Source organism: Syngnathoides biaculeatus, chromosome 15 (genome assembly GCF_019802595.1).
Source record: "Syngnathoides biaculeatus isolate LvHL_M chromosome 15, ASM1980259v1, whole genome shotgun sequence".
NCBI lineage: Eukaryota > Metazoa > Chordata > Actinopteri > Syngnathiformes > Syngnathidae > Syngnathoides > Syngnathoides biaculeatus.
Genome location: NC_084654.1, coordinates 17,779,878 through 17,797,495, shown reverse-complemented (window position 1 = coordinate 17,797,495; position 17,618 = coordinate 17,779,878). Strand labels below are relative to the sequence as shown.

The following is a 17,618-nucleotide window of genomic DNA, read 5'->3' as shown; positions in this document are numbered from 1 at the left end:
GGGGGGGGGATAAAATAAAATAAAATTGTGCTCCTGGTTTTGTAGAAAGGATGGTTGGTCGATAAATTTGTGTTATTGCGCCTCCTGTTGGCCACATAGGCTCAACTACGCTGAGAACCGACAGAAGTACTGCACTTCCCTAAAGGAACATTCAATAAGCGCAAAGTTCCATTCCTTCCCATTTTCCAAGCCGCTTATCCTCACAAGGTACAGCAGTTAATAATGTCAAACAAATCAACGATTTAAAGACAGTAATCCCCCCCCCCCCAGATTACTCAGTGTTCTTGAAACAAAACGAATCGGAATCGTTCACGGTACAACACTTGTTAGAAGGGAAATACGTTTAGCGAACACTGGCAAAGGAATCTTGAACGCAACTCGTCACCGGGTTTAGTTTATGATGGTGACTCTGGGTAAGTAGCGAACGCATTTTACCTTTCTAATCATCTCAGCTCTCATAAAATACAAGGGTGGAATTATTTTAGAGGATAGCAAAACCCAATAATATCCTTTTTAGAGTTGCTAAGATAATTGAAACCGAAATATTTGACCGCGAGGATCGCAGCACTCATGCTAAGGAAGTTAGCCAGCTACACCGGAACTCATCAGTTCACGTCTCAGGATAGAACACAAAAATGTGTTAAACGTTTACAGCAATGGCCATTTTAGTGACCTAAAGGTTGTGTTTCGCAAAAGTGGAGGTGCTGAGTCTCCTGCTGGTGTCGGTGTTATGGGGCTGCACCAATCCTTTCCTCAAGAGAGCCTCGGAGGGAATCGAACATGTATCCAAGTCCGGCAAAGTCGCTCAGCTTCTCGCTGAGCTCAAGTTTCTCTTCCTTAATGTCAAGGTAAACACAGCCGATTATTATATCACATCAAAATAATTACATTGATGCCCTTCCTTCTTTCTCCTTCCTCAGTACCTCGTCCCATTTGTCCTGAACCAAAGTGGTTCTTTGGTTTACTATTACACACTTTCCACTGCAGGTGAGATTTTATACCACATAACAGGCGTCAAACTCAAATCCTGGGGCCCAGATCCATCTTTCCATTATCATTTTATGTGGCTCATGGAAGCAAATCATATGCGGTGACTTACTTGCGCTACTATCAATATTATTATTGTTATTATTATTATTTGTATTTGTAAAAACGTGAGGTGGGCGTACAATGTCTAAAGTTTAGACTCAAATCAAGCTAGCAGGATCAATGATAATATCAACAGAAATTTTCATGTTCCAGTTACCTCACATGGGCATTTTCTAGCTTTAAATAAATAGTTTTGAGAATAAAGATGCATTTTTAAGAGGAAAAGAAGTTGTACTGTATATTTTCAAGATTTCAACTATAATTTTATAACAATCAAATTATGATGTTACATGATTTGTAAAAAATATAATGACATATTCATGATACATTAATTCATAAATAACACTCGAGAAAAAATGGCATATATTTGGCCAGTCATAATTTTATGTAACCAACCTTTTTAAGTCATATATTTTGATATTTTTTTTAATGAAAATTGCTTATTTTCAAAATAAATCTAGAACTCATTACAAGGAAAAAAAAATCAAATTTTTGAGAAAAACAATATACGTGTGTGTGTGTGTGTGTGTGTGTGTGTGTGTATATATATATATATATATATATATATATATATATATATATATATATATATATATATTTGACCACCCTGCTATATTGCAAATTCTCCCACTTAGAAATCATTGAGGGCCCTGAAGTTTTCATCGTAGGTGCATGTGCACTGTGAGAGAGATCATCTAAAAAGAAATATCCATAAATCACAATGTATCATTTTTTAACGACTTATTTGTGTGATACAGCTGCAAATAAGTATTTGAACACCTGAGTGAGAGAAGTGGGAGAACTTCCAATATAGCAGGGTGTTTAAATACTTATTTTCTTCACAGTATATATGTGTGTGTGTGTGTGTGTGCCGTCATGATCTTTTTGGAATCTTTATTATTAATTCTGAATTATTTTTGCTGTCGTTCAGACTTGTCACTGGCTGTTCCCGTGTCCAACTCTCTCACCTTCCTGTGGACTATCCTTACTGGCAAGTTGCTGGGTGAACACTTTGGAGGCAAACGTGAGTCCCATCCGATCGTGATGTGTTTAGTTTGCTTTTTCCGGAGGAAAAAAATAAAAAGCAAAAGGTCGTCAGTCTTTTTGAAATGTTTTCTTTATTTTGGGAACTGTCTCTTTTCAGAGGCCCTTGCTGGAATGTTCCTCACTATGGTTGGGATCACGTTATGTATTATAAGCTCCGTAGAGGACGCCGGGACTCAGGCTCAGTCCTGAATACGGTCCAGGGTTCATGAACACAGTCATGAGAGCATTTGCTATTTATTACACTGTGATGCCTTGACTTATGAGTTTAATTTGTTCCATAACCATGGTTTTAACTCAAAACGCTCATATAATCCTTCCCCACTGAAATAAATAGAAATGCTGTTAAAAAAATATTCCATTCCCGCCCATGATCAAACCAAAAAAAAAAAAACCAAACTTTTTTTTAGTCATGTTTTTAATAAGAAAAATAAAGCATGGCTTTGAAAACGAACTTTTAACCTGATAACATTTAGTGTTGCAATAACACTCCATAAAGGTGCTATCCAGGGGTAAGATAAAAGATAACAGGACAACTCGAGGCCGTGGTTGTGTGTCTGCGAGTGTCTGACAAATGATTGACGTTGACTTTGATTGGTTGTTTTTCTTCAAGTGCAGTGGTTAATTGTATCTCAAATTAGAGTCACAAAGTGCGGCCGGAGACGGCAGATTTTTTTTTTCTTTCTCAGATCATATTTGTCATGTTATAATACTCTACATAAGCACTCTGGTTTGAATATGGAAATCTTTTTTTTTTTTTGGGGGGGGGGGTTGCAAAACTCGTAAGTCAAATTACTTGTAAGTCAATACACAACTGTATAAATAAGTAAATATAGAATGAGATAAACACCTATATGCACTGGAGCGATCACATCAGTGTACTGGGATGCAAATCGTGTCTACTCACTTAAGATTATTTTCTTCAATTTATGTAAGAGATGAAATGAAGGAAAGCAGTTCACTTTTAACCTTAAAAAAAGTGTAATTGCCCTTTTAATTCTCCACTTTCCTGTGAGTTAATGGCAGTCAAAATGTGGTCACCAGCGGTCCGTCCGTCCGGCCATCAAATTCATTCACGGTAATTTACGGCCTATAAGCCACGACTTTTTTTCACACGCTTTCAACCCTGGGGTTTATGCAGTAATGCGGCTAATTTGTGCATTTTGTTCTCATGGCCACAAGGGGGCACTCGAGCGGAAAAGTTAAGAGTGAGACCGGTGGAATATATGTGCCGAGGAAGTGACTTTTACCGGTCCCGGCCCTGTTAGTGCGGCGCTAGCGTTGGCATTAAACTCTCTTGCGGATTTTACACAGCTGCGGCATATATATGTACCAAATGGTATTTCCTTTACAAATGTACCAGGTGAGGCTTACAACCAGGTGTGCTTTGTAGGCCGGGAATTACGGTACATTCGAGCCACATGCCTGACGGGAACAAATCATATTTCTGATCCTAAGCAAACAAGTGACCTGTGCAGAGAGCGTTATTCCGAGAAAAGAGTGCATGAGAGAGCGCAGGTGGGTTCACGCAGGGTTAACGTCCACAACTTGGTCAGATTTATGGAGCTCCCATAGAAACGTTCACTTTGTGGCACTTAAACACCAACGTGAAAGTCTTTTGGTTAAAGGCCGTGTTTGTTCGTTTACTTTTAGGTTTATGGCGAATGACAGAAACGTATACATCTAGAATTTGATTTCAGGACTCATAAATCTAAAATAGTAAAAATAAAATTGTGAATTGTTGTATATGTGATTTTGAGCTACTTTGTGGTAATAATATTCAGATGATGTGATCAAAATGGTCAAAGATCAAGATGTGTTTTGTGATTGTATTGTATTATTGTGTATATGCATCTAAATAAATCACATACCACCAAGAAAAAAAATGATACAGTTTTCATCAAATATTTGTAGTTATTATTTTTCATTCAGACTTTGAGGAAGTTATTCTATTGCATAAAATATGACATATGTTATACCTTTTTAGTAGACATTTTCTTCATGGAAACAAGAACATAGGACAATGGTTGGCTCTTTAACACAAGTTGATGAAAGCAAATAAAATCTCAAGTGTGGTTACGACGGTTCGTCAATGAGGCCTTCTCCCTGAAGGTGGTTCTGTGCTCCTTTCAGATCCTCCTGTAAAAAAATAGATTTTGATTCTTGAGCCCTGATCTATAGCAGAGGTTTTCAAATTTTGTTCACCAAATACCATCCAAAAATATGTAGCGCTCTCCAAGTATCACCATCATGAGCAACATTAAAATACACTAGTACATTGGTGGCCCAAGTGTTCATCATAAATGAGTGGTTTTATTTCCAAAGACTTTGGCTTTATTGTAATATTTATAAGCCACTGTAACATTATGTACAGTTTGATGCTGTGATGACTCAATGGATATTTCTGACTGGTGATCTTAAGCTCCGCCCCCTTAGCTACAGTTGCCATGTCGCACAAGCTTCCAAAATGGCGACTGAAAAGAAGAGGTTTGAAGTTGATTCTCTATTGCGCATTCCAGATAATAATGCGGTATGTTTTTTTTTGCCAAATGCGTCAGACCTATCCAAGAGAGTTCTTCAGAGAGGTCTCAACTATTTCACGCAAGGATATGTACACGTAATTAAGATTTTGGATGGAGCAGGACGCAATGTCAGAGTTACAGTTGCCGATCGCTGCAAAAAAGTTTGACGCCTCACAAACTTCATATTGAAATCCAACAGGATGAAGTCGTGGAATTGTACTGCACATGTAAAGCAGGGTGAGTACTTTTTACTTGGGTTAGCGTTAGGAAAATAAATCAACTGGTCCCCTTGTAACCTAGCAGGATATCTTTCATCAGAATTGCACGTTCCCCAAGCGCATCTGAGGACCATTTTTTTTTCGTGATATTAACTTTTCCAAACACATGCTTCTGACAACCAGTATTGCTTGTGGGACAATATGGCGGCAGAGGCGTGTCAAGCCAGGGGTTAAGACAATGCGGCTATCTGATTGGCTATTATTGTACGAGTGATTGACGGGTCGGAAAAGTCCATTGCTGTTCCTCCCGGGTCCACATACCACCTACGGCGTTGGCTTCTCAATTTATTTTGGAGCATAATTAACCGTATCATCGGGTCATTCAGGTCCATTTTTTTCAGTAAGACACGCTTCCACGGTGGCAATTGCTGTTGCTTCGTTCCTTGTTACAGAAAGGAAAGTAAAGATATGCTGAGGAAACTCCACACTGTGCCATCCTAGCCGATCCCAGCCGTAGCGACACCTCTGACTTGACATTTTCAAAACCGAGCATGTGTTGCGCCTGAGTTTAAAGGCAAACTATGCGCAGGAGACCTGCAGTGACGTCGGAGCGGTCTCCAGACGCGCAAGCATACAGTGGCCTGAAGCCGAATAATACACGTCATAATGCACCATTTTCTACAAATCACTGATGAATGACTAACTGTTATACTCGCCTTTTCCTCTTGATGATCCAAATGATTTCCCTGAATTTCTCTTTGAGAATTCGGAGTGTTCAACGTCATCTTGTTGAGCTCGGGCTCCTTTAAATGGAGATACTGACATTAGACTTGCAATACAAGACGTTAGTTCTAAAAACTCTGTGATGCATGTGTACCAGATTTTCAGCGTTTAACTTCTCTTCTGTGCTTTGTATTATCGCCATCTTTTCTGCTTCGTCTGGTTCAGACACCGCCAGCTGTAAAACAACAAAAATGTAACATTTTAGGAGCGCTTTCAACACAAATACAAACCTTTTTAAATATAATCCATGTTTGTGTTATGTGCACCTTCAGTGTGCCATGCGGAGCATCATATGTGATGTTCAGTTCCTCATCCTCCACAATTTCTGCCACTCTCTTGAAGATAAAAATTACTATTAAAAAAACACTCACCGGAGAATTCATCTGGTACATAATATAATAAGCGCCAATAAAAGAGCAGTGTCAAATTCTGGCGTGACAAAGATAATTCTCAGACATCAGGATAACTGCTCGGGATAACCTTTTAGAGACATCCGTTAATTGGGCCTTTGTTGCCTAATTGGAAGAGAAGGATTTGGCCCGCTTACTGGTTTCGGTGCTTTCTCTGAAGTTACACACTACCAGTGTAATATTCTCTTCTTCTTCTTCTTTTCCTTTCGGGTTTTTCCCGATTAGGGGTTGCCACAGCGTGTCATCTTTTTCCATCTCAGCCTATCTCGTGCATCCTCCTCTCTAACACCCACTGTCCTCATGTCTACCCTCACAGCATCCATCAACCTTTTCTTTGGTCTTCCTCTCGCTTGTTTGCCTGGCAGCTCCATCCTCAGCAACCTTCTACCAATATACTCACTCTCTCGCCTCTGAACATGTCCAAACCATCGAAGTCTGCTCTCTCGGATCTTGTCTCCAAAACATCCAACTTTGGCTGTCCCTCTAATGAGCTCATTTCTAATCCTATCCAACCTGCTCACTTCGAGCGAGAACCTCAACATCTTCATTTCTGCTTCCTGTTTCTTCTTCAGTGCCACCGTCTCTAATCCGTACATCATGGCCGGCCTCACCACTGTTTTATAAACTTTGCCCTTCATCCTAGCGGAGACTCTTCTGTCACATAGAACACCAGACACCTTCTGCCAACTGTTCCAACCCACTTGGACCTGTTTCTTCACTTCATTACCACACTCTCCATTGCTCTGTATTGTTGACCCCAAGTATTTGAAGTCTTCCACCCTTGTCCACCTCTTCTCCCTGGAGCATCACTCTTCCCTCTCCCACATTTTTTTCCGTTTTACTTCGGCTTATCTTCATTCCTCTCCTTTGTAGTACATGCCTCCATCTTTCTCATTGTTCCTCCACATGCTCCCTGCTTTCACTGCATATCACAATATCATCTGCAAACATCATGATTCAAAGGGATTCCAGTCTAACCTCATCTGACAGCCTATCCATTACCACAGCAAACAGGAAGGGGCTCAGAGCTGATCCCTGATGCAGTCCAACCTCCACCTTAAATTCTTCTGTCGCACCCCACCATTGTTCTGCTGCCATCATACATGTCCTGCACTATTCTAACATATTTCTCCACCAGTGTAGTATTGGTACATTAAAAAGAATAAAACAATGCAAACTGACTGACTAAAGGTGACGTCGCTGAAGAACCTCACGCATCTCATTTGTGATGCAAGTTTAATTTGTTCACACCTGATCAAGAGGAAGTTCTGTGGCAGTATTCTCATCCTCCTGCACTTCCTCGGCTCCTCTGACCTCTTCCCTCCTCCTCCTTCGTGCTCCTGGCTTGAAGAAGCTACGATAGACTGAAACAAAACACAAACAATACATGAGATTCAGCTGAGAAAAGGTGGCCGTTATGTGTATTGGTGGGTCCTGACCGGGTCCGATGCTGTGGGGAGTTCTCGGCATTCCTCTTGCTTTATAAATCCTGACTGGCTTGGTGAAGAATACAGAGGTGTCGTCAACTCTTGGGTCGGTGTTCAGCCCTGTCGTCTGCTGCTCCTGTGGGGGAGCGGCTTCGTGACCCGTCGACTTCACCCTGCGCCCGTTTGACTGATCGTAACAGTGTGTCGGACTTTTAGAGACATGTTGACTACGATGTACAAACAGCGTTTGCCCCATCCTGCTCGCCCCCTACTTTCTGACTTCAGATCTTCCTCACCCCTAAGAAGGAAATTGCTAATTTGCCAAAACACATCTTGATGACCCGCTTTGATGAGAGTTGGGGAGAAATTAAACATGCTGTGGCCTAATGAGACAAAAGATGAACTTATTGCAAAGAGTTTGGGAAGTCGGGATTATTGACTGTTAAGAATTCAGTAAATTGTGTGGAATTCATTGTTAATTAATTGTGTCTTAAAACATTGAGGCAATATTAAGCACACTAATTGTCTCTTGTAAATTCAGTGTCAATTAGTTTGCTATCTAAAGAAGAACATGGCGTCATTTAGCGAGAATAGGCATTGCACTTCATCCACGGAAGACCAAGAATAATATATTTTTTTTAAATGAAAAAAGTTAGTCAAATTGCCATCAGTATTGTATTTATAGACAGTATATGATTTTACCTCAGGAGAGTTAAGCAGAGCGGAGTCACTGCACTGGTCTTCTGGACCACTTCCTTCCTTCCTGTTCTACAACAAAAATTATCTTGTTTAAAAATGCATTAAACGTTTGTATGACTTTCTGCAAAAGATAATTGAAGTTATTTGGACTAACCCTTAATTGTAAAGGAAATCATGTTTGGAGAAAATGAAAGGTGGTTGCTGTTTTCTCCCAACCAGTCAGTGAAGAAAGATATTGGCAACAATGAAAGCGCTACTTCAATACAATTGTTTTTAAAAATATATACATTTTACTGACTAAAAGTGAAAAAAATTTGCAAAAAAAAGTTTATATTACTGCAATCATTTTAAGGGTTTAAATTTGAAAATGTTCATTTCCAAATTATAGAATTTTACATTTAAAAAAAAATCACAAAGTTGATAATTTTTTTTTAAATGTACTATTTTGAGCAAATTTTTTTTTACGTCATATGCATTTATATAATAATTAAAAGTTAGTACCCTCACATTTTTGTAAATATAACTTCACGGGATAACACTGAACAAGTGACATTTTACTGCTATGTGAAGTATTCAGTGCAGTTTATATAATGGTATATTTTCAACTTGTGGTGCTCAAACCAAATTTAACACATCTGCTACACGCTCATACTTGAGACCTTGTAACACCAAAAAATCAAATGACCCAGTGGAGAATTTTTAAAAAAGGCTAGTTGGTTTCAATTTGGACAGTTTCACTTTGAGGTCTATCCACTTTTGTTTCCTGCAGTTTAGTCAGTGGCTATTTTGTTATTTTTAGGGGATGGTAAATATACAATATGTCATACTTCACTGTAGTCCCATAAATGACTGATGAAATGCTAACAAAAATGTGCACTGACTTTTATGAGATGCTGTTATGTTATTGCAGCATTTCCCTTTGTTTTCTCAACACAAAGATGATTGCACTTTTATACATTTTTACCAAAGTAGATTTAAATGTTGACATATCATATTCTGTGTGTTTGCTATGGTTGCTGATTAATTGTTGTGGTTTTTATGCAGAGGGAGGGCATGTCCAATTTTGTTGTTTACTGTATATGCAATGATAATAAAATGGAAACTTGAAACCCTCACGATATGAATACCAAGAGGCAATCATACCACAGTCGTAATTAACATATTTTGTCACTTTTTTTTACGTCACAACAAATTGCTGAAGTATCTGAATCTGCAATTACAAAAGGCAGCATATTAGAGCAGCTATGAAACCCCTCCGCTCCTGAATTCCACGTGGGGGCATATTTACGCGGTATCTGCTGTTATTTGTGGGATCGTAAGCATCATATCATTTGCATTCTTTCATGATATAGTCAATACCATGCATGATATGCTGCTCACTGCAGTTACATTGTAACAAAACTCCCTCATGTTTCAATGTTTTGTAGAATACAGAAGTCTGGTTGTATATTTATTTGATATTTACCTCGTTTCGCCTCAGCGTTCGTCTCTTTCCCGGGTAATATCTGTAAATAAAAACAAGTGTCAAGTGAAGAAAACAGCAAGTTCTGTAGAATAATTAACATCTTTTCACACACTTTCAACCGTCCGGTTTATGTGGTGATGCGGCGCTAGCCTTGATGCGACGCTAGTCTTAGCGTGGCGCTAGTGTTAAACTCTTTCTGTGTACCGAGGCTTATAACCAGGTACTCTAATACTAGCGCCGTGCTAACGCTAGTGCGGCATCACTGCATAAACTGGAGGGTTGAAAGCATGTGAAAAAAGTCGCGGCTTGTAGGCCGGAAATTACGGTAATTCTGTGACTTTTCAAAGATTGGAATTTTTTATGGCAATTGGAAATTTATGAGCGTTAATGGGAATGAATCAAGAAAGAACAGAAGTACAAATGTAATTGGTAAAAATGACTCATGAGAACAAGCAGTTTTTATGGAGCTGAAGTGACCTCGCCTGATTTTGGTCCAGACAGCATGGGCTCAGTTCCCGCTCAGAGACAGTATGATTGTGTGTGGGAATGGTTATCCATCCATCCATCCATCCATCCATCCATCCATCCATCCATTATGTACCGCTTTTCTGGGTCGGGTCGCAGGGGAAGTAGCTTCAGCAGGGATACCCAGACTTCCCTTTCCCCAGCCACTTCTTCCAGCTCTTCCAGAGGGATCCCAAGGCCTTCCCAAGCCAGCCAAGAGACATAGTCTCTCCAGCGTGTCCTTGGTCGTCCTTGGGGTCTCTTTCCGGTGGGACATGCCTGGAACACCTCCCCAAGGAAGCGTCCGGGACGCATCCGAATCAGATGCCCCAGCCACCTCATCTGGCTCCTCTCAATGCGGAGGAGGAGCAGCTCGACACTGAGCCCCTCCCGGATGACCGAGTTCTCACCCTATCTCCAAGGGTGAGCCTGGACACCCTGCGTAGGAAACTCATTTCGGCCGCTTGTATCCGGGATCTTGTTCTTTCGGTCATCCCCATAGGTGAGGGTAGGAATGAAGACTTAGCTCCCTCTTTACCACAACGGACCGATACAAAGTCCGCGTGGGAATGGTTATCCATATTGCTATGTGCCCCGGTGATTAATTCAGGGTGTCGTCTGCCTTTTGCCCAAAGTCACCTGGGAGAGGCTTCCGTGACCCTAATCAGGATCAGCGGTGTTGAAAATGGATGGATGAACATGAAACGCCCATTGCCTGATTGCAAAATGCAGATGCTAGGTTTCAGAAACTCGAGGCAAGATAGATTTCTATTTGCATGTTGAATGTTTTGTTTGTTTTGGGAGGACGAGACTTCAACGGATGAATGGCAATTTATTTTGCACGGATATCTTTTATGACAAATCAAAAGTTTGGATTTATACTTATTTCCCCAATTCTCCATCTTAACTTCCCAACTTCCCTGTACAACCCTCGTAGACAGTAAAGCGCATCGCACCGTTACCCCTTTGACATAACAGTACAGTACCTCTCCGTAGCTTTCGAGACCAGCAACTCCACATACGGAAGCTTCTTGAACCTCTCTGTTCCCACGGCAACATAGCAGCGTCCGGTCTCCAACTCCCCCGCCGAGGTCACCGTGACCCCCTCGACAGAACACAACCTGACGTTGTAGCACACCAGTCACAACCAGTCCAGTCATTGCTATTCGTCCATGTTTTTTGTTCTTTATTTGTTCCACTGACCTCCGCACAGCACCAGTCCGTAAGCTGACCTTCTCGGTGACCAGGCTGAGGATCTGCTCCAGGTCTCGCTGCATGCTGCGAGGAATGATGAATCGGAACGGGGGGCACAGGATGTCCCCGTTGCGGAAAACGCTTGAAATATTACATAAAGGCGACACACAAAACACTTTGAGAGAATGCGCGGTATTTGTTTGGACAATTTTGGGTCTTACTGTATAACGCAGGGCACTGGAACAAACTTCCTCCATTTGGCTGACACATTGGGCCTCTGGATGATTTTTGCCTGCGGGAGATATTCCACTAATAAGACATGTTTCCGTCAAGTACAACAGAGACACAATTTAATGTGGATCTTGTGTCAAAACTGGGCAGCATGGTAGCTAGTGCTGAACCGCTAAAACATTTTACTGTCAAGCTAAACATCAAACAAAGGGTTACAGGTTGTGTATTTCAAAAAACTTAACAACTTTACCTTAGAAAGGTCTTTGCTATATACCTTGGACCACAGGTGTCAAACTCAAGGCCCGGGCGCCAGATGCGGCCCGCCACATGATTTTATGTGCCCCGCGATGGCAACTCATGTGTCAACTTCCATGATATTTGTTCAGATCTGTACCAAAATTCAGATTTTGAATTCAAATTGTCATATCGTAAATGATGACGTTGAGACATTTTTGTGTTACCAAACATCAACAATAGTTGAAAAACTCATTATCCTTAATTTCTGATTCCAAAACTAGTTGATATATTGATTGAGTCAATTAAAGGTTTTATGGTTTCACAGTCATAACAGAAACCATTACGACAATGTGACCCGCGATAATGAGTTTGAAGCAGACAATATTATATTATATATTATATTATAATATTCACAGGCATATATTCTTTAACCTCTTCACAAAAAAATGACTAATATTATTGCAGCTATGTGACTCGCAGAGAACAGTGGCAAATGTTTTTTGTTTAGCTGTACAATTTTATTTTCCGGGGCCCCTCTCGTCGGTGATCTGTGCATCTAAAAAGGAAAAGCAGAATTAATTTAGAATTTAAAAAAGTCAATGGTCTCCTGTTTTCGTCATAAAATCTACGAGTAGTTCAGGTATGTGTGTGTTGTACTGGTCCCTGTTGGCCAAGGTGCACACACACACACCATAAAATGGACCGCAAACTTCTTTTTTTTATGGTGGTTTTACGTCTAGTCATCGAGATTATTTAAGAACAAGTGATTGACTATAAAGTGGATAAAGCCATGTTAAGCATTCATTAAATGAATTGAATGGGGTCCAATTGAGCCCAGGGATGGATGTGACATTTACAATCTCCGTGACGGAAACAAAGCGGCTGTTTGGGCCTGCCCAGACACGCACTGATTAACACGCTGACTATAATGTCATCTTAACTCTCACATCGAGATTATGCTTGCTGCAGTGCTCCACAGCAACCGCAACACCAGGAATCCCGGCGATCCGCAATGGACGCAGCAGACATTGGTGCGCGCGGGGCGCATGTCCAAGGCACACATAGTTACTGTCTTTTAACGCTGGCTCAAGAAGAAGTAGCGCTGTTGGCTTGAAAACAAAGAGACACCTTACGAGCCTTCCTGAGTACCTTACTGCAACGTTACGAATTTTTTATTCTCGAGTGAAAGTTAAAATATCACAATATTGAGATTTTCCCAAAACATTGTGATTTTACAACTTTCATTTAAAAAACAAAAACAAATGCAGCTTTATTGCTGTAAGAAAAGGTTAAATACAACTAATCTACATCTGATAGGCATCAAACTAGTTGAGTGCTTAATCCACAGCGGCAACTCCGTTTGCTTTAAGGCGGGATTAATCAACAATCAATATTAACATCTATGAGTCTTTGGGTTTATGTTTATCCAAGTTGACTTGGCAGGAGGTCGACTGGCGCATTCCTGCGGTTACATATACTTGGATGAATACATAATGGGCTGAGCAGTGGGTCTTAAAGCGAACTCGTTCAGTGCGACCAGACGCCCTACCTGAGTGTCTTCTCGTGCTGCTGACGGCTTTTTCACCCCGGTCTTGGCATAACTGCATTTCGAGAGCACAAACAAACCACTCTTCAATACAAATGTGCAGAGGTGTCAAAATTAGTCACACACTTAAAATAGCATTCAATAGTTACCGCATTTTCCGCACTATAAGGCGCACCTAAGAGCCTTTAATTTTCTCAAAAGCTGACAGTGCTCCTTATAATCAGGTGCGCCTTATATATGGATCAATACACAGCGCATAATGTAGCCCCAACCTTTATTGTAGTGTCTATTTTATGCGCCTTATGATGCACTGCGCCTTATATATGAAAAAAAGTTTTAAAATAGGCCAGTCATTGAAGGTGTGCCTTGTAATGTGCAAAATACAGTAAATTGGTACAGTACTTCTGATTTTAGAAGTACTGATTTAACTCCTGTAATCAATTAAAAGGAATAACGTACACACTAAAATGTACTTGAACAGTAAATTAAAAATGTAACTATTTTTACTTGCAAAAGTGGTGCCCTGGGATATGAGTTCAAATCTCTCCTTGATCACAATCATATATTTTTAAGTTGAAATGAATGGAAATGCCATTAATTTATTTCAGCCCCCCCAAAAAACAAACAAACGAAAAATGTTGCAATGTCTTTTTAAAATAATAAATTACACTTTGTAAAAGACATTTAGTAATGACATCATTTCCCCCCAAAATTCAGTTTTTGTCTAAATTTCTGGGGCAGTATTTATTATATTGCTTTTCCCCCCTTATTATTATTGTTTAAAGTTATTCTACACTTTTGTTTATTATATATTTTATTATTTATTTTACATTTATATTCTATTATTTTATTTTAATTATATACTGTAAAGTATTGAAACTATACATGTGTTTCTACTACGCAGTTTATTATTAGGAAAAGCTCAAAAATGCTTTAAAAAGCCACATTTTTTAGGCATTAATTCTTTTTCCATTAATTGTAATGGGAAATATCAATTCAGTTTTTGAACAAATCATTTCTCAAACTGCCTTCAGGAACGGATTGTGGTCGAGAACCGAGGTTCTACTGTACTTAGATATCGGTATACTGTACTTGAAACTCAGCTCCTCTTGGCTTCTCAGTATGGCAGTAATATTCATTCTTTGCAGAGGCTAAAGAATTTCTTTGAGTATATGTATTTATATCGTAATGTCTTGCGGCACTGTTTGTGTTCAGATTTTTATTTTTTAAAGGGTACATCACTACGTAGATGCTAATTATCAGCAAGTGTGCCGATAAGAGTTTCCCATTGTATGTTAGCATTCATGTAGGGGAGGCTATGTCTTATATGTACTAAGTTAAGGTGAGATGTAATCAGTAAAATAGTCATAAGGTAGAGGCACTTTAAAAAAGTTACTTAAGTACTGTAATTTAATATTAGCACATTGTTCATTTCAACCACTACAAACTTACTCCAGTTTCTTGAACTTCTCAAAACCCGCGGCGACATACTGGGCCCCCGTCCGCAAGTCTTGGAGGTCGTCAATCTTGTGGCCCTGCCTGGGGGTGTAGAGAGTCCTAACGGCCAGCGGGGCCCCGATATTATGGGTCACCTCATTGAGGAAGGCCTCCATGGTGGATACTTGGCGCTGGTTGATCACGAACCGTCGGCCGCTAAAGAAGGGATCACCGTTCCTGTACACCACCACGCTCTTCACCGGGGGTAGTGCCGTCGTCGCGGCCATCTCGGAGCCCTTGACTACTGCCTCTACTATTACCTCAACACACAAAAACACATGATTTACAGCGGATGAAATAAGCTCGCCACAGGTAGCCCTTGGCTCTTGGACAACTTCTGATTATTCTTTGCACTCCTCTGTCAGAAATCTTCTGAGGAGCATCTGATCAAGGCAAATTTATGGTGGTATGATTGGCTTTCCACTTATGTATTATAGCCTCAACCGGGCTCACTGGAATGTTCAGAAACTGAGATATGGGCCTGTAACGATTCCGCCGTTATGTTTTGCAACAATTAGTTTGCGATGATTGCGATTTTGTGACAGCTGCTTGCTCACCTTGGCAAAGGGACCTTTTTGTAGGCCATAAATTAGGACAGAACCATCTGATATTCATATCCACTGACAAGGGCCTGGATTGCTGTCTGATTATTGATAGATTTGAAGTGTTGTCTTGGCTTTCCATGTTCGTTTTGCATCTTTGCATCATCTTTTTCTTCATCTGTTCAATACATTTTCCTCTGTGTCATTTCACATTTTTCACACACAACTTAATTTCTGAACGTATGTGTTGTACTTTCTTTGTATGTATGCGTTAATTGAGCTGTTGTCAACATCCGGTGAAGTTTTCAGGTCAATAGCACTTTTGGAAGTACATTTAGTTAAAAAAACTGTAGTGTGTTAAATGCTTTTTTTCAGCCACTGTAATTATGTGAATGCTGGAGAACATTCACACACGTCATTCTACACCCGGTTTCAAATATTTAGTACGATTCTTGGAACTCCTTCATTAATATACAATCAGGACATGTTGGACATTCCTTTGTGTGTATCAGAAATTCCCAGTTTTTCCACAATTCTACACGCAAAACAAAAAAAGTGAATAACAAAAACATTTCCCCCCAGCTTTCACAATACAAATTAAGTGTGCAGCTCATTCATTACATCTTATTTACTACTTTTCCTATTTCCTAAATTCCATACTTTCTACTAAAGAAATTCCCAAATTTATGTGATATATTAAATATTTAGCATGACCTTCCACATGCAAACACTTCCTATTTCCAAACTTTCACCTCATTCAGGACAACATGGAAACTATTCCCATTCCCCAAATCTCCAAATCTTCAAAATAAAATTTCCAAATTAAGATGATATTTTACACACGGTATCTACTGCCTCCTTCCACATTTATCGACTGATTCAAACCATTCCTTGTCTCACATTCTACATTTCAAGATTATTTCCACAGCATTATAATTCATTTTTTCCAGACTTCACATGCATTCCTTTTTTTTATTCGCTTGTCACACACAAAGACATTCCAGTGAAGTAGATGAATAAAAAAAAAGTTCCCACGTTTTTCTCACTCCAAATTCAGTCTTAAACTCATTTAAAACATCGTTTGAACTGCAATATTATCGACACTCATTCACCATAAAATCCCCAAATTATGACATATTTCCCATATTTACGTCCACAATCCCAAATCTCACATTCCGTCCTAATTCCACTATTTCCACAGCTTTTCAGTTCATTGTCAGCTCTCATGCAAATTGTACAGAAATGATAATCACTCGTCAATTCTACGCATTTATGAACACAAACTGCAGATACACACCACAAATTAAAGATGGAGACGAAGCCCCTCGGTGTGGTGGTGGTGGTAGTCCACTTACCACGTTCTTCTCCTTCCACTGACACGCATGCACTGCCAACGGCCGTGTGTATTTCCTGGTTGCTATGACAGTCCAGCAAGCAGCGAGTGGCTTTGTGGGCCAAACCATTGGCAGCAACCACAACAAAAGGGACACGAAGCCGGTGGTGGTTAGGAGGGACCCGCGTGTAGGCGGCTGACCCAATATGATAACATTTGCTCATATTTTCTTTAATTGCAGCAATAATGGAATTAGTATTGCGAGTTCTGACTCAAGTAGTAGCAGAACACCATTGCATACCATACCTAACCCAAGTCCAGCCTATGAATATTTTCATAAAAATTGTCTATATCCTGCCATTGGCTGGCAACCAGTTCAGGGTGTACAACGCCTCCTGCCCGTTGACACCTGGGGTAGGCTCCAGTACGCTCCATGACCCTTGTGAGGATAAGGAGCTAAGAAAATGGATGGATGGATGGATTGATTGTCAGTATAAGGTTATAAACTCAAAATCTTGTCAAAATGCATTGATAACTTATCTGACATGAATAAATTAGTGTATTTAAAAAATATATTTTGCAGCATTATTTTTGGATTAAAACGTCTACGATCAACTGTCTGCATCACTGAAATGTCACCTCAGGTTTATTATCCCATTTTTTACATTAGAAAGTGAATACTATAAATTGCTTTTTTTTTCATCCTAAAAAATGAATTAACTTTCCCGAGCGTGACCCAAAATACACAATACAAATAATTTAATTGTTAATGTATAAGTGCTACAGAGTTTGTGTATGAAGCTGTTGTTCTGCTGTTACCAGAAAGGGCAGCATAGTGAATCAGTGGGTAAAACATTGGCCTTACAGTTCTGAGGAC

General features: G+C 39.9%; 2 protein-coding genes across 2 annotated transcripts; one reads left to right on the top strand and one right to left on the bottom strand.

Moving 5' to 3' along the window:
• Nucleotides 1-268: 268 nt before the first annotated feature.
• On the top strand, nucleotides 269-2,999 carry tmem234 (transmembrane protein 234). The gene is made up of 5 exons (XM_061843225.1): nucleotides 269-413; nucleotides 697-848; nucleotides 921-987; nucleotides 2,021-2,113; nucleotides 2,234-2,999. The coding sequence occupies exons 1-5, from the start codon at nucleotides 398-400 to the stop codon at nucleotides 2,323-2,325; spliced, it is 420 nt and encodes a 139-aa protein (XP_061699209.1). The 5' UTR covers nucleotides 269-397; the 3' UTR covers nucleotides 2,326-2,999.
• A 1,135-nt stretch (nucleotides 3,000-4,134) lies between these two features.
• On the bottom strand, nucleotides 4,135-16,838 carry dcdc2b (doublecortin domain containing 2B). Its single transcript, XM_061843215.1, has 14 exons — nucleotides 16,764-16,838; nucleotides 14,822-15,126; nucleotides 13,373-13,424; nucleotides 11,577-11,647; nucleotides 11,365-11,496; nucleotides 11,148-11,282; nucleotides 9,658-9,697; nucleotides 8,196-8,261; nucleotides 7,506-7,680; nucleotides 7,318-7,430; nucleotides 5,923-5,991; nucleotides 5,751-5,831; nucleotides 5,590-5,676; nucleotides 4,135-4,272 (listed from the first exon to the last, which is right to left on the bottom strand). Exons 2-14 carry the CDS (start codon nucleotides 15,091-15,093, stop codon nucleotides 4,210-4,212), a joined length of 1,356 nt encoding a protein of 451 aa, XP_061699199.1. The 5' UTR covers nucleotides 15,094-15,126; nucleotides 16,764-16,838; the 3' UTR covers nucleotides 4,135-4,209.
• Nucleotides 16,839-17,618: the final 780 nt, after the last annotated feature.

What these genes read in the sequence shown, in the direction of transcription:
- tmem234 (XM_061843225.1), top strand. An exon ending in TTACACACTTTCCACTGCAG is followed by an intron (nt 988 to 2,020) that starts GTGAGATTTTAT and finishes GCTGTCGTTCAG; the next exon opens with ACTTGTCACTGGCTGTTCCC. An exon ending in TGAACACTTTGGAGGCAAAC is followed by an intron (nt 2,114 to 2,233) that starts GTGAGTCCCATC and finishes GTCTCTTTTCAG; the next exon opens with AGGCCCTTGCTGGAATGTTC.
- dcdc2b (XM_061843215.1), bottom strand. Translation starts at nt 15,093, where the DNA reads ATGGCCGCGACGACGGCACTACCCCCGGTGAAGAGCGTGGTGGTGTAC. An exon ending in CGGACTGGTGCTGTGCGGAG is followed by an intron (nt 11,283 to 11,364) that starts GTCAGTGGAACA and finishes CTACAACGTCAG; the next exon opens with GTTGTGTTCTGTCGAGGGGG. An exon ending in CTCCGCATGGCACACTGAAG is followed by an intron (nt 5,832 to 5,922) that starts GTGCACATAACA and finishes GTTGTTTTACAG; the next exon opens with CTGGCGGTGTCTGAACCAGA.